A 17,786-nucleotide genomic window follows, 5' to 3' on the forward strand; every position below is an offset into this window, starting at 1 on the left:
TTTGCACCATCTCCATATTTTTTATATCAATTTAAAAATCTGCTCCCAACACTACAATGTAAATCATATCAATGCCAAATAGAAAGGTAAACATCATCCTCTGGTTCTTTCCTCAATATATATCCAAATAGAGGTTTGCTCATTTGACAGCTGCCCTTGGAGTTTGGTTATTTGGCCAAACTAGATCCTTGAAATTCAGTTAAAGCCAGATTATTTTTAGGTTTCACTTCCCATACAATCCCAAATGATTGGCAGCATTCTGTGTTTTAAGGCTATTTCCTTTATAAATACAAATGTTTTTGATATGAACAAGAACATGTATAAATATAATTATTAAAATACATTTTTTCACATTTAAAAGCCACATTTTTTGGACAAATGATGTCACAGTGTACAGGGTCTTATATTTTCATTTATTAAGTCTGCCTAAAAATTAAATTACAAAGGTACTTTGACCAGTTTCATTTTAAAACCTAAGACCTTCTCACTCAATTTTCAGTAAGAAAATTTTATCCAAATAGCATAATTTGAAGGTAGTAAGTATCCACAGAGACCTCCATGACCAAGAAGTGATGGAAATGCCACAAGGTAAATGAAGCTGGTGCTAGTAGACCATTCCTATGTTCTGTTTCATTCATGCATATTATTTGGTTGTATATTTTATTGCTGGTTACAGAACACATCTGGAAGAGCCAATGATGAAGTTGATGGCAACAATATATGTAGTTTCAGAAAGAAAAAAGGAGTCAAAGATACAACAAAGCATGTTCCTCTGTTAGAAAATGAGAAGACAGAGTTGTCTCATACCTCGAAAATCCCAGATCCTCATCATCTTCAAGGAATCACTGGTTGTTCAGAACCACCATCACATCAATCTCTTCAAAACCTGACTAATTTTCCTCCAGTGCAAAAAGACAGAGGGGATAGTGGCAGTTCCCATTTTGTCAGCAGCGTGAAAGAAGACATGTCGGGGGAAACACATGAAATCCCAGAAAATGCTGGCACTGCGAAAAAAGTAATAGAAAAAATGCATAAGAAGATAGATACACCAGGTAAAACAAAGTTGCCGACGGGTGCACAAGCTGCCAGCAACACAGAAAAAGCTGGGTGTGCAGACACAGTGTACAAGGAAGAGGACAGTGAAAAGATGGACTGTATACAAGAAGAACAGGGTAGGACAGATGAAGACAGCAAGTTTCATATGACAAAGACAGGCTTCCTGGAGAGTACTGCAACCACACAAGGAAGAAGTACTGCAGAGTCCTTCACACCTGGCATTTCTGAACAAAGTCTGGAAGAGCTGAAAAAATTTCTAAGTGAAGGTCCTCTGCCTGACCATGGGCCCAATTGCAGCGGCAGGTCAGGTGGCAGTTTTTCCCAGCAAAACCTGAAGCCTGGGGAGAAAATAGCTGACAAACAGGGTAGATCCTTTGAGATGTTTAGTCTCCATTTTGGAAAAGAGAATCAAAAATACCACAGTTTCCACAAGGAGGGAGTGGGACAGCAGAGCAAATCTCTTCTGGTCCTCAGCTCTGCTGGGTCTGATCAGCAACAGCCAGCAGGCAGTGAGGTGGATCAACCTATTCTGAGACAACCAGCAACTTCTACGAGTGCAGAAAGCACTGCTCCGGAGATTGAGTTCGGCTCTTCTGCAAGCCACACCGGTAAGGATATTTAGCCATCACCTGCTGTGCTGTTAAAGAAAATGCTTCTGTTATTTTGTGGGGTTCTGTGAAGTTGCAAAATTTAGTCAGAACTAATGAGAAAATTGACACCCATAGTTTCTGTATCATTGGGGTGTATCAGAAGTTCTACCCTACATCTATGTTGAGTTTTTTAGAAAGTAAGGCATTTATGATGCCAAGCTGCCTGCCAAAAACTGCCATGCACAAGTGGTCATGTCATGTTCATTAAAACTGAAATATTTCCTCATTTAAACTAAGTGCAGGCAACATTTCCCAAAGGTCTGCTAGACACTGAAAAACTCTGAAGGCATTTGGGCTTCTTAAAATTTCCTTTTTGTTAACATATCCAGCAGTGGAAATTGCTCCCATGTAGGGATGATGTTTGCAATTATTAGTCCTGTGAGAGGACTGGAATGCAAAACATCTAATATAAACTATAGGGGAAGAAAAGCAAATGAGGCAGAGAACTTCCACTTATCTTCATGCTGTTCAATAAGTCCATTTTGGAAGTGTTTATAGAGCCAATTAATTGCTACTAAGAGGTAGTGGTTTCTTTGAAACAGTAAAAACTAAACTTCCGGGCTAGCTGGATCAGCAAGCTGAAAGCTACTATTAACTATAATAATGTAATGGGCTTGAGCAGTTAGTTGCTTTGTGTCTGCTCCAGGAAGGACGCAAACAACAATTTGCCAGTTGAAGAGATACCAGGTTAATAAACTTCCAGGAGTATCAGTGTCAGATAACATCATCAGCTTCTCAGGGCAGATATGACGTCCTCTGGCTTATCTGACTGATACAATAAATATGAATCTTAACTCTTCATTAATAAAAAAAAATTGTCCATCATTGATTATATAATAAAATGTAATAGTCATAATTAAATTTGTATAACAATATTAAGTTATCCTGCTCTTTGAAAAGTCTGCTTTCAGATGGTAGAAACATGGTTGTATGTGCTCTGAAAACAGACAGTTTGAATATACCAAATTTTGTTGGCCACAGGAGGATTTTTCAGTAGACATTGTGTTAGCCAGTTTGAACAAATCCGAATAAGATATCCATGAATAGTTGTACGTAGTGGGAGGTGTCCCTACCCATGGCAGGGGGCCTGGAACTAGATGATCTTTGAGGTCCCTTCCAACCCAAACCATTCTATGACTCTATGATCATCAGAGCTAATTCAGTGCACTATATGAGAAATATAAAGGTCTGAAATGATATTTTGTGCTCAAACCACTCTCTATTTTTGTCTATTAGAATAAACAAGTTAGAGGATTATTTCTTAGCCTACAATGGATGTTGTTCCCTTACAATATTGCTTTTTATTTTTTTTTTTATTTTTCCCTGCTGAAAGGCTAGCAAAATTCATTGCCAAATTTAGATTACTATTGTTTTCTGCAAAACCAGAAAATAAGTTTTAAAAAATATAAAAAACTATTCTTTGTCATAACACCATTAAAAAAGTATAAGGAATAGATTAGATTAACTGTAGACTCCACAGAGAGATTTCAACCACAATATTGCCACTAAAGTGTCTATCTAGTCAAGCTCATTTCTTTGTCAGTAGAGAAAGACAAAGACAGTCATCCTCTCTTCAAAGACAGAATGGTTAATGAGAAATTTGCCTTGGGAAATTGGCTTCTCTTTCCCCTCAATGGGGAAGAATTCTACATGTTTAGTTTAGATTATTTTCCTAACTCTGAAATGCCTAAATGAGCCTGGGGTTAATTTTTATCTGTGTCACTGACAGTAACAAAGACTGTGAGAGAACTCTAGTTGAAAACTAACTATGAAGGGAGGTGAGGGAATCCTGTTTTGTCATATCTAAAACAAAACAAGTCTCGTAAGGTTTGGATTCCGTTTGTCTTTGACCAAACAAATGACAGGGTGCCGTGTATACTTTTATAGTTCCACTGATAAATGAAAAAAAAAAACAACACATTCTTTGTGTAGAAATAGTTTCTACTTACGTATAAACGTGTGTGCTTTGAAATTAATCTTCATTGAATATGCTCGGTAGCTCAAATGAAGGGCAGAAAGCTTTAGATAAAATTCTGCAGTCTTTAATGAGTCTTTGCATAAACAATATTTCATTGCTAATTAAGATTTATAAGAAAAAATCCTAAATATTTTATTTTTATGACTAAAATATTATCTTGACCATTTTAGTTACCAAAGTGATTGAACAAAAGTCTTGGATCTAGACATGTATACTATACATGTATACTGTGTCTATCTGAAATACTACTCATATTCAGCAAATTTTCCAAACATTGGATTTACAGAATGTTCTCTTTGTGTCTTTGTTTAATATAGAATATAAAGTAGGACAACATTGAAATTATATGACTATAATAAATAATTATTAGATAAATAGCGCCCAGTGTAATTCTTTAGTTGTTATGTTGAGCACTTACAGATATTTGGATGTCTGGAGTATACCTTACTGTTCTAAAACTACACACCTGTCCTTTCAGTTATGGGACAGTCACTAGCTGGAAGCAGTAGGAGGGCTAAAACGTAGCTGGGAATTATTGTAATGCAGAGGATTGAAATACAGCCATGCTAGTTACCTGGTTAACATCTCTCAAAAAAAAAAAGTCCATACATTTGTTCCAAAATTCTGTTTGGAAGTTGCATGGGATTTCTATTCATCTTCTGAATACTTTATACTGCTTGCCAGCTCTTTTGTGAAAAGAAGTGTTTGAGGGCAATATATTTTTTATTATTATTATTATTATTATTATTATTATTATTATTATTAAATTATAATAATTAATAATAATTCATAACAATTAATAATAATTAATAATAATAAATAAATAACAATGCAGGATAATAATAATAATAAAAGAATAAATGACACCCAAAGTATTTGGCCAATATGAAAAATACTGTTTAGACACTGTCAGTGAAACTGGAGCTGAAACTAAAGCTCTTTGAATTTAATTCATCACCATGGAAAGATAGAAGCTAACACTTACAGCTAATTAGTCAACTCTACTGACTGCATTAATATGAATTTATGAATTTTATTTGCATAAGTATCCATATATGATAATTATGGGCACTTCTGCAAATTAGCGTGTAGTCATTAATAATCAGATGCTTCATAAGCTGTTCACTGCCTGTGATCTTGGGAGACCAAGAGAGAGTCTTCCAAACAGTAAAAATGCAGATGAAGTTTCATGTGTATAGCATTACACAACACTTTATAGCATGTAGATATACACACAGGAATGCACGTATTATATATGTAGTATATAATATAAATGTATATTAACCTCACTGAACTCAAAACATATCCCATGTTGCTTTACATACTGCTAAACTGGAATGTTTATGCTGTGGTAACCAGAGAGGAGACCGAAGAAAATTTTATGTGAGAAATCTGGAGTTCCCAAGGATCGTGATTCACAACATGGGTGGGGTTCTCTTTGTCACAGAAGGAAATTAATTACCAGACTTGGGGACTGCAGGTGGCTTCAGCAGCCATCTGGGCCACCCAGTATATGACAGAGGGACCTGAAGAACCTGGTGCCACTGCACAGGCTTAGGACAAAACTCTCCTCTGGATCTTAAGAGACAACAGCATCTCCATGTAGCTGTAGGTGGGCAACACACTGTAATCAGGCTATCAAGGGGGCTTCAAATGCCCTTTTGTACATCCTGGTCTGTAGCTGAGAAAAAAAAAAAAAAAGAAAAAAAAAAAGGAAGAGCTAAAATATGCACAGCTCCAGGAATGGGTCCTCTCAACAGGGCTGATCTTGTGCATATGTCAAGTAAGGACATGTAAATGTGACCAGCATTGGATCAGGAACTGTAGGAGGGTGGAGGAAATTTCTGAAGAATGAAAATATGTCTTAACTATAGCTGTAGGCATCACAAGTTACCTAGTGACTGTTGAAATGTTAGGTGCACAGAAAAAAACCTCCAACATGAGAAGTTATTCGGGTGTTGACCCCAAATATTCAAGTTACTATTAGTTCCTTTGCTAAATTCTCCTTTTAAGGAAAAGCGTGTCATAGAATCATAGAATCATAGAATATCCCGAGTTGGAAGGGACCCATATGTTAAATAGCTGCTAACAGGCTATATTTCTTATATTTCTTAAGAGGGGAACTAATCAATTCTATGAGCACTTTTCCATTACAATGAGTAATCTCACAATGCCATTCTTAACATGTTCAAAGCTGTCACTGTTGGTAAAAAGGCAGTTAGAAGGGATGATAACTGGTATTTACAGGCAGAAGTATGAAAAGAAGACTTTCATACAATGCAAATAGCATAGACTTTTTGCTCCACAGAAACCAATGTTTGTCCACGTTTTTAACGAAGTCTGAACTCCTTGCTGCCAGAGTTCACCATCCCCTGTGCTCACCTGGAAGAGGCATGTCTGTCTGTTCCCACTGATTTTGCTCAGTGATCAGGAAGTAGAAATGAAAACACTTTAGGAGCTGTAAGTGGAGACTGGAGATGTTTGTAAAATCCTGTTCTGGGCTGATCATGTTCAGTACCTCTTGCAGTCATTCCTGCATGACCTTGGGGATTACTGTGGGGAAGACAGTGTTTTTGACTTGCTGGTCTTCTCTGCTTTATATTTTATATAATCTGTTCTGTTCTCACAGCTCTCCCAAAGAGAAAAAAACAATGCTATGCTATTTCATCATGTTCCTTCCTTATATCCTATCTGCCGTTCATTTTTTTTTCTGATGTTGCTTTTTCAACATTTTGAACTCAACTTGAATATAACATGGCTTAAGTTTAGCTCCTTCCTAAACCTTCTCGATTGCCCCTATTTTCTGTCAAACAAACCATCATATTTTCTTTTTCTTTCATTTTCTCCTTAGAGCTGAGCTGTATATAACTTGCTAAATTTTTTTTTTTTTTTTTTGCCTCACAAGCTGTAAGAGCAGATATTTTTCTTTAAAGCCAACCAAAACTCCTAAGTCCTTTATCTTCCATACCAATAGCTGAAAATCTCTTCTTGCTGTGTGACTCTGTATGATTTTCCATTTTTTTTCTTGATCTATACAAAACAAAAATGCTCAGATAGCACTTCCATCCTATCTTTCTGCTCTATTATGTACCCTTTTGGGTGAAATTCTTCTCATCTGTCTCTGGTGCCTGCAGTAAGCTAGTCATCCTGTAGCTCTGTGAGAAAAAGAGGTATGGTCAGACAGTAATTCTTCCTGTCCTTTAGAAATGCTTAGTTTCTCTCTAATAACAGTGATAGTAACAATTGCCAGAACAATTAGTTTAGACCTAATGTAAGTGAAATAGATTCTCTGCTTGATTTCTTTGCTTGCCACCTCTCCTTCTATAATATATTCAAGAAGAATTTAGTCTCTACCTTGTCTACTATGCAAAACCTTCTTTTCCCTAAATAATTTTACTTTTGGCTAATGTGGTTCTTGTACTCGTTTTTTTTTATTTTTTATTTTTTATTTTTTAAGACTTTTTTTTTCTTTCCTCATTAGTTCAAATATTTTTAAATCAGAAGGGGCTATCTAGTTTGCAATACTGTATAACTCACTTCATGGAACTTGGCTTAATGATTCCTCTCTTAAATCCAGTTTTTCTATTTGAATTTGAAGAAAGGCATGGCACTCTAGATCCATCGTATTTAATATTATCAATTAGGTATTACTCACATTATTATTTTCAGACATTTCTACATATTATATTTTCAAATTTTCTTGTCTAGGTGGAATCGTTTCTAACTTTTATATAAAACTGTGATCATTTTCTCATTCAATACAGAACAGCCATTTTATAAAACACCCTGGAAGATAGAAAAAATGAGTCTTTTATTTTATCTTTCATCAATTGGTAAATAAAATTATATTTTCTATTTTAATTCTCAATAATGTAGCTCCTCTGAGAAGCCATGTCATGTACTGTCGTACAGTTTGGAAAGAATAATCTATGGATAGTTACAACTGGCCTCTAAATTAGATATGAAACTCATGAAAAAGAGCTGAACTTCTCTGTGACCACATTAGTTTAAAAAGCCATTTTCAGAGTTAAGATTAAAAAGGAAAACAAGATAAAATGAGACAAATAAACAGATAGAAAAACATTCAAATATGAAAATCAAACAGATCAGGGAAATATTTTTACTTTCTCCCACACTTCAATAATTTTTTGGTATGCTTACATCTTTCTTCCCCTGTCAAAGGTCTTGTAGGGGAGAAAAAACAAGAGTTATGGAACACCTTTTGACTGCAGAAATAAATATTGTAAACATTTTTGGTGAAACTATAGTTAGGTGAATATAAAGTTAAATTACATAATGTTTCCAAGTGTAAATGTTTCTGATTGCTATTCATATCAATACTACTATTTAAATATAACTCAGTACTCCTACCTACCATGTTAAAATACAGATGGGGATACAAAAGAGAGATTTTAAACACTAGCAGTAAGAATGATGTATAGCATTGGAAAGGCTGTCATATGAGGTTTGAGAAAGAGGCTGTTAATGTTTTAAGACAAATGTAAGAATATGCTGTACAAACCAAGTACACTGTCTGCTCTTGAATACACAGACCAGAGTCATGTAAAGATGAATGGCTATATTTAAGTTAGTACTGACAGGTATTTTCATAGGATTTAGAAGGGTGTAAATGTATTTATCCCGTGGGACACAATGCCAGTGAATATCATCTACCCAAGACTTATAAAGGGGGGTCAATATCACACAGACCTTCAGAGCACCCAATGACAGATTTCTAAGGGCACCCAGACCCCTTCTCATGGGACAGGAAGAGGGAGCAGAGCAGCTATGTGACTGCAGCAGGGTTGTATCTAGCACAGCTGGTGCTGCTGGAAGAAGATACTTGAGGGGACCAGTGGAAATGTGGTCCCTTCTCCAGTGCATGATCTGTATCTGGAGACTACCTCCTGGTATCTGCTGTTATTGCCTTATGATACCTTGGTGGTTGTATTTCTCAAAGAAGAGTTTCCAATATTACTACATTTGTTAGGTCAGCCTTTTCCTGTCACTGTTAAGTCCCCTGGCAACATGTAACACGTTCTTTTCATTTCATCAGTTTGACAGTCACCTCTTATAGAACTGAGAAATTGTTTGCTTTAGATGCTGTGTGATTTAACAAGAGACCATGGGAAAGAATTTCTTTGAACAAGCAGATAACGACAGATTGATCTGGGACATGCGGACTTTCCTTCTGTGATGGTACTTTTCTGAGAATATAAAGCAAATGTAACAATTTGCCCTAGACAGAAGTCAGCTGTTCTTAGGAAACTGAATGATTTCAATAGTAATGATTGAAGAATGACATCACTCTTCTGCTAGAAATAATCATAATACTATAGTTTGTAGAGTTTGTAGATTTAGTAATATAATATTTATAGTTTTGTATATTCATATTAAAAAAAGATACATGTAGATAATTTACATGGATTAGTAGCTAGTTTGTAGTAATTGCAAAACATAAGCCATACTAATTTTTTCTCTGTGGTAACTTGAATTGGAAATACAGACAGAAACACAGAAACATTAAATGCTTTCCTGTGTACTACTGATTAAACATAAATATCTAAAGATCTACATGTATCATTTTGTTTTATAAAAGAAATACAGTATGGATTTATAATTATTTTTTAAAATGAAAATCTGAAACCAAATCTCAACACCCTGTGAAACGTACATACATGTTTCTGTAAGTAGAGTTTATGAATTGAGAATGAATTTGTTGTTACTTCTACAGTCCCAGGGAGCTAGGGAAACAATTACACTCATGGATACAGTCCTACCTCATAAGAATGTAAGACTGTGCATTGAATTCAGGTAGAAACTTATTTATTAGCTACCTTCTCTCCATTAGCTATTGCTCTAGTTAAAGACCATATGAACTGGGAAAAGACAAAGTACTCAGATCCTCAGTACACCTTTCCAAACTTTAGTCATCACTAGCTTCATGGACTTAGTTTGCCAGTGATTTATACAGCAGCTACCAACAAAATATATTTTTGGGACTTGTGCTGGAGAAATATAAGTATTGTTATTAATCAGTCATTCTATATATTATGCAAAAAAAATCCCCTTTCATATTTTCAAAATCAGAGATATTAAGTCTTAAGACAGATATTAATATTTTTATCTATCATATAATTTACAAAAGCTTATCATTTCAGTGGGGGGACACAACATACAAATGATATCATAAATGACGAACTGCCTCTAAAACGTATGTGAAAGTTGTGGGAGTGTTTCTATTGATTCTAACAGATTTTGTGTCAAGAATCTTGTAAATAAAATAGATATCTGTCTTTTGACCATTGTGCTGTCCAAATTAGTATTTAGGCTAGTTTTAGACTACTACTAGGTCAATGTTAATTTTAGTTCTAGATAAATCTAGAAAAATTTATCATTAATAATAACAAGTCCAACTGGAGAAGACAATTTTTGCTTTTTCAGTTAATTGTTTTTACTTTTTTAATGTTTACACATGAGTTAAACACTTGTAGAATAAAGGCTTGAGCACTTTTTTTAGCTTGAAAAACCTCAGGCTTCTTACACTTCTTAGAATGTTTATGAACTCTATCCATCTGATAAATAGCCACAGTTTATTTTCTGTTAATAGATGGCTAATTGATGGTCCATAAGGAGGTCAAATTTGCTAAAAGTCAGTAAACATTTATGCTGTAAAACAACGTTATAGGACGACTGAATTGGAATTCAAATAACAATTACTTGGACGACGTAAGTAAGATAAGGATAGTTTACATATATTCTGTGCTCACTAGTTGTGTTTTAGCTGCTATTGTAACACAGAATGTAACACAAAATTTAAACAATACTTCCTTATTCAATGTACATCTATTTGAGGACATAGTGCCCTGATGTTTATAGAAGACAGAAGAAAAAAGGTGTTTCAATAAGCAGCTCACAACTGAAGCAAATGAAAGGGAAAGAGGTCATAAGAAGAAGTGGATGTTACAATTATTTTTTTCCTTGGTTTTACCTTTTTGCTTTATACTTTTTTTTTTCTTCTTAATATCAGATTTTGCCCTTGATTTAATAAGTTTATTGTAGTAAATTGAAATTAATGCTTTATTCAGTTTAGCTTGGATAGTAATAATACTTAGATACTTAAAAGGAAAGCCATCTGGCAGATGAAGAGGTTTGTGAAAAGAAGTTACAGTGCCTAGGTCTCTGCTCCATTATAAAACTTATACTCAAATGTTACTGCTTTTATATCAAGAAGTTTATACTGTCCTACAGCTGCTGTAATACAGTAAAGAAGGCAACTCTATTCCAGTAAATGCATAAACTTCTCTTAAATGTCTGCTGCTTGTGGAGAAGACTGCAGGCTTCCTCAGAAGGTATTGGGAAAGATTTAATAGATAAGTGCCCTTTTTATTACATTTCTGTATCCACGTGCTTTTCGAAGGCATTAAAGAAATACAGCACCTGAATTCTACCAGGATTCAATGAGAAATAGATATCCAGCTGATATTTGTGCCCCTAAATTCACCCAACAAAACAGCTGAGGTATCCCTCAGAAATTCCTGGATTTACTACATGATACTTCTGTGTTTTCTTATCACAATAAAAATTCATTCAAATTATAGACCACTCCAGAAAACAAGGGATTCTATATGGATCCTCAGGTGAAAAAATTGCCTGTTTACTTACAAAAATGTTTTGTGATCCATATATTTTTCTCAGTTCTGTTTTTACACTGTTTTTTTGTCATTGTTTGCCACTATTGCACTTTTTTAGGAGAACAGCCTGTATTCCAGCATTCATTATTTTGTTTGATGTGAACATTCCTCTTCACTTATAGCATCCAGCAGAGAGCCTGATATAAACAGCCTCAGAAATCCAACTCTCCTTCACCTCTTCTCTCATATTGAATTTATTAAGCAGCAGATGGCCAGAGACAACATACAGTTCGTCAGATTTGAATCAATAGACCTCCACGGTGTGTCAAGATCAAAGAATGTTCCTTCTCGCTTTTTTCATGTAAGTATTTTGTTTTTTAGGTATGTCATAATGTATTTTCATGGCATCATCCTTAATTTATGTTATATATATATATATTATTTTTGAAGTGTAGGCAGAAAGTTCAACTTTGAACAAATTATCTGTTCCTTCTACTTATTAATGTTCCTAAAGGATCTAGACTTTCCCCCTCCCCCCCCCAGTATAATTTAGATTACCCTCTTTTCCACAAAAATGGTAATCTAAATAAGTAAATCTAATAATTTCAGTTATTTGCACTTCTAATAATCTCTTTCCTCAGAATTATCAAGTTCAACACAATTAAAGAATTTGGTTCCTGAATATAGGTAAATTGTAAAGAGAAAGTGTAACCACTAACAGAAAGAAAATGAGGAAATGAAAATGCCTTTAGCTATGAGTCAATCAGATGAGAAAATAATGATTTAATAGCCATACTTGCCATATGATGATTCAGGGAATAAGAACCAAATTAAGAAGCAGTTGTATCCCTGACTAGTCAGCCTTTTCAGTATATTGCTTCTGTGACACTTCATGTGCATAGCTATATTATACTTTCACTCATATCAGTACAAATATTTTAAGCATGATCACCAAAAAAAAATAAAAAAATCATCAAGACAAGATATAGAACACTTTTGTTTCAAGTTGCTTCTGAAGCCTGAGCAATATTTTCATTATTTTCCTTTCAGATTTTCCTAAACTGCATCTGTATCATCTAGATACAATTTGATTTCATTGGTGTTATTTAGATTTTATCAAAATAAACTTTCTCTCCGTCATTTTAATTGTTTTGAGAGGTTAACTGCAACTTAACTTAAGTGAACCTGCAAATGTCTATTTCATGTTGTTCAAAGACAGCCTCTGTGTTTACCTTACTTACCAGCTCAAAGAATGGAGGCCTTGGGTGACAGATTAAATTTTTGGACACTGAAAAAATGTGTATGTATATACGCACATATATCTGTATGTGTATGCACAGAAGAGAGTGATAATTTATTTATCAATTTATTTGTTTATTTATTTATTTATTTTTTGGTGGAGGTTTTGGTGGACAGAGAGGTGGGTGTAATATAGGGCGTTTACCTTCAGTACTTTTTCAGTGTTGAATGGACAGCTTAGATACCTTGCAGCAGTATTCACCAAAGTGGGCAGTTTTGTTTATGGGTGTTAGTTAGTGAGAATTGTTACCAGTGGATTTCCATCTGTTTTAGAGAAGGCAGACATTTATTTATTAATTTTAAGAGGAGCCGTTATGTGCAGCTTGAAGTGTTTAAAAAATATTCCATCTGGATAGGCAAAATTTTGTTTTATCAGCCAGAGACAGAACTAAAAATTTTCCCCCTTTTTAGGTTCATTTTGTGTCTTCTGATCATTCAGATGGTAATCCTTCCTCTTAGATGAATAAATGTAAGACATAAACATGAGCCAAGTTTCACTAAGTAGATGTTGGCATAATTGTTGGCCCCTCCCCTCCCCTCCCCTCCCCTCCCCTCCCCTCCCCTCCCCTCCCCTCCCCTCCCCTCCCCTCCCCTCCCCTCCCCTCCCCCTCCTCTCCTCTCTCTCCTCTCCTCTCCTCTCCTCTCCTCTCCTCTCCTCTCCTCTCCTCTCCTCTCCTCTCCTCTCCTCTCCTCTCCTCTCCTCTCCTCTCCTCTCCTCTCCTCTCCTCTCCTCTCCTCTCCTCTCCTCTCCTCTCCTCTCCTCTCCTCTCCTCTCCTCTCCTCTCCTCTCCTCTCCTCTCCTCTCCTCTCCCTCTTTTTTCCCCTTATTTGACAGATCCATACATTTTTGGCTTAACTTTGCATCTGAAAAATGGTGAGGTATGCGTTATGACATTTAAAGGGAAGTGACAGGCTGAATTTATTTTGCCATGAGTCTTGTATGGTCACTTGGATCTATGGAAAGTAAATGCTCTGAGAATGTGAAAGCCTAAAAATGTGATTATAAATAAAAGCTTGACTTGCAAAGTTTCCATATAACTGACGATTCCATAATTGTACAACGACCATGGAAGATTAGGTGTTGAACAATTTTTTTTTTTCAGTTATGCATGGGAATTTAAAAAGCAATCATCAGGATATCTGATGCCAGGGTTTTCACTGGGTTTCACATTGACACCATAATTGGCTGTTATCCACCACCTCAGTGATAACTGCCTTAGGTGTTCTTTTATTCCTGCTAAGAGTCTGTGTTTTGTAAATTTAACATACATAGAAATACTGTTCGGTTCTTTTCTCATTTGGTAATCTGTCATTCTGCTCTGTGTTTAGGAAAAAGCAATTCATGGTGTTGCCATGCCCAGAAGTTATCTTGAACTGACCCTGAATCCTAAGGATAATGAAATAGATTACATAAATGCAACTAATTTTAATTGTGACATAATCCTCAACCCTGATTTATCAACGTTTCGAATTCTACCCTGGACTGAGCAGACTGCTAGAGTGATATGTGATTCTTTCACTGTACTGGGCAACCCTCTAATGACCTCACCTAGGCACATTGCCAAGAAGCAGCTGAGCCAGCTTCAGGACAATGGCTTTTCTCTACACTCTGCCTTCACTTATGAATTTTGTATTTATGGCATTACTGAGGTTGTAAATTCAAAGACAATATCCTTTCCTGCAGCAACGATACTAAATAACCATGACCAGACATTCATTCAGGAGCTCATTGAAGGAATGTATTATACTGGAGCCAACATTGAAAGCTTTTCTTCTTCCAGTGGGCCTGGACAAATGGAGATCACTTTTCATCCAGCATTTGGAATAGATGCTGCTGACAGTGCCTTCACATTTAGAACAGGCATTAAAGAGGTGGCTAAGAAGTATAACTATGTAGCTAGCTTTTTCTCAGAGTCAGGATTCTACAATTCAGGGGCTCTTTCACACAGCCTGTGGGATGTGAATGGCCAAAAGAATTTGTTTTCTGCTGGTTATGGAGTTGAGGAGCTCACAGATATCGGAACAAATTGGCTATCTGGTCTCTTGGCACACTCAGCAGCTATTAGCTGTTTGATGGCTCCTACCACCAGCTGCCGTAAGCCTTATTCCAAATACAGTAAAGAATCAAAAGAGACTGTAAATGCAAAATGGGCATATAATGATAACAGCTGTGCCTTTAATGTCAAATGTCATGTTGGAAAAGGTACTCATATAGAGAATAAATTAAGTTCTGCTACAGCAAACCCCTACCTCGTGCTTGCTGCTACAGTTGCTGCAGGTCTAGATGGAATAAAAAGAGGACTTAGGTATGATGATATGTCCCAAGAAGAAAACCATGTTTCTGATCTGAAACCTTCATCGATCCCTTTGAAGCTAGAAGATGCTCTTGTTGCACTTGAGAAAGATTCATGCATTCAGGAAGCATTAGGTGAAACTTTTATCAGATATTTTGTTGCCATGAAACATTATGAGTTAGAAACTGAAGAAATGGATATTGAAAGGAATAAATGCCTGGGGTATTTTATTTAGAAGGAGCATTCTTCTGTAGTAATGCTGTGTAAATGCATATACTGTAGACAAGTATCTTGAAATTAATAAATATATTTTAAATTATTTTTATTTTATTTTTTATTTTTAAAAACAGTATTTTTAAAGTGAATTTAAGTGAACAGACCTGCTGGTGAAAAGAAGAAAAGAGTAGATGAAATAGAAAAGACCATTTGTACAACTATAATAGGACTGTATAATGTGGAGAAAAGCAGGAGTAATGGGGTGAAAGGTGGCAGTCAGGAAAATTGAAGGTTAAGGAATTTTTATTCCATTTGGCTTTGGGATTTCTCCCAGCCTATTCAGTAGGTGAAAGGTTGATAAACCAGAAGAATTTGACTTCGATTTAAAACTTCAGCTAGAATGATGAACATTGTAGAAAGAGGGGCAAAAGCCTCTCCCAGGCCAGAGAACCTGAGAGACAGTAATCAGTATCTTAGTAGTAAAGAAAAGAAAGGAGGGAGAAGTGGGTATGAAATAATTTATACATCAAGAATACTGTTGTTGAATGAAATTTGCAATATCTGTTGGATAAAGATGTTAAAAGAAATTAAATGGTGGCATGAAGAGGGAACGATTGATGGAAAGCTAGGAGAATCAAGCCACTATGCAATAAAAAGAGTTGGTATTATGAGAGTTTTGATGGTTAATGGGTTAATTTAGAGTTGAATGAGAAATGAGAAGAAAAAAGGCAAGGAAGCCAGAGAATAAAGAGCTTAAAATGGGCTTTTTAGGGCAATCTGATGTTATCAAAGATGAAGAAAATGACTGTGAAAAGGAGTCAGACTAAAATCAGAAAGAAAGAGTGAAAATATGAACTCAGAGATTGGAAAACAGACATTAATACAGAGGAAGAGAAAACCCATCCTAAAATAAAAAAGAGTACCTACTGTAAAGTTGTTTTTTTTTTTTTTTTTTTTTTTTTGAATGGCAGGAGGCAGATTTTAGGTTTGCTCTCACCCTTTAGGTTTGCTCCCATCTTTTATTATTAAAAAACAACCATCATTTTGTATTCCAACTCCACATTAAGAATGGTTTATGATGTTCTTTATCCTGTTGCAATATTTTGGTTGATGTGTAGGAATTCGTGAGTGAAAATTTTGGGTCATTAGTGGAGTGGAAATAAGGTTCAGTCACTGCCTCTGTCAACCTCTTGAACTAGAAGGTGAAAGCAGAAATGTGTTACTTGCCTATTGATGGACCTGCCACTCTTCCCCTCCAGAGTGTTGTACTGGAATTTTTCTAAGTTATAGAAACTTAGATATTATACTTGCACTGATAGTTGAACTGCAAATGTAATAATGTTGAAATAATTTTAGAAGACTTTGAAAGCAATACTGTTTCTGATCTTGTTTATTTGTTGTAGTCTCAGCCATGGTATGTACCATTTTCTCAGGGCACACTGCCTGTCCCGTTACTAGGCTTCTGGCTAAGGTCTTCATAAGCTGTACTCATACACTCTTGAACTTTGGCCTTAAGTATAGTTCCTGTTTCACTGGCACAGTCTCAGCATGGCCTTCTATCAGCTGCAGTAATGAGGCCATGTAGTTCAGTTTTCATAGTCTTGAATAGAAGTTATCTTCATTAATTTAGTACAACCTTTCTCAGATCTTTACACTTCCGTCTACTTAAAGGTTAAAGTATAATCTTCAGGGACATGAGACAATGAGGCACCTGATATGCTAAAACTTGATGTAGGATTCCAAAGAAGAAATCACTTCATACTCACATAACGAGGATATGAATAGATCTGAGGAAACATAACAAATGTGTTCCCTTGTCTCAGTTTGTGGTTGGTGGGTGGATTTGCTTCTTTCCCTTACTCACCTGACACTTGTTTTTTGGGTGCTCCAGATTTTTAAATAAAAACTGTTTTTATCTGCTCCAGGCTGATTTGCTTTACCCAAGTCTAGTCTTGTATTTAAACTGAGCTTCTCATTCTGAAAAAAAAATATTTGTTTTGCTGCCCTAAAAGTTCTTCAGGGGTTTTGTGAACCTGTTGTTCTTTACCAAGACCTGTATTCTATTTCTGGTAATTTCTTACTCTTGTTTTCACAAGCTCTTGGCAGAAAATATCCACAAAAATATTTTCCTTGCTCAGACAACTTTCTTACCTTACTCCTTGTTCAGTCCCAACAGTAGCACAGGTTAATAGCTATTCCTTGTTCTTCATCTGGCAAGGATGTTATTAAAGGATGTATTAAAGCCTGTCACTGCATACAGGATGTGTATTAATCTGATGAAATTTTTATGTGGTGGTAAATACACTGGCTAAGCAAAGCTGTACAAGAAATGGCCATGGAACATGCATTAAGCTTCTGCAGGCATAATTATCTTAACAAGTTTAAAGTTTATCTAGAAGTTATCTTGAAATAGAAATGCATTCCAACACTAGAGTTTCCAAAATCCATTTTCAGATCTATATCTATTTTTCACAAATTATTCCTATAAAATGAACCAGGTTAAATAAAACATGTTAGCTCACCCTTCCCAGAGAGGCCCAATGAAATACCTTATAAAACAGAGATGTTGCTCTTTCAGTTCTTTTGTGACTTGGATAGCCAACCTGTCATAACTTTGAAATAGACAGTTGAATTCTGTTTGAAATAAAAGGTTCACAAA

General features: G+C 35.6%; 1 protein-coding gene across 1 annotated transcript; it reads left to right on the forward strand.

Moving 5' to 3' along the window:
* The first annotated feature begins 454 nt into the window (after positions 1-454).
* On the forward strand, positions 455-17,390 carry LGSN (lengsin, lens protein with glutamine synthetase domain). The gene is made up of 3 exons (XM_048050872.2): positions 455-1,664; positions 11,501-11,679; positions 13,947-17,390. Exons 1-3 carry the CDS (start codon positions 593-595, stop codon positions 15,144-15,146), a joined length of 2,451 nt encoding a protein of 816 aa, XP_047906829.2. The 5' UTR covers positions 455-592; the 3' UTR covers positions 15,147-17,390.
* Positions 17,391-17,786: the final 396 nt, after the last annotated feature.

This window comes from Anser cygnoides, chromosome 3 (genome assembly GCF_040182565.1).
Source record: "Anser cygnoides isolate HZ-2024a breed goose chromosome 3, Taihu_goose_T2T_genome, whole genome shotgun sequence".
NCBI lineage: Eukaryota > Metazoa > Chordata > Aves > Anseriformes > Anatidae > Anser > Anser cygnoides.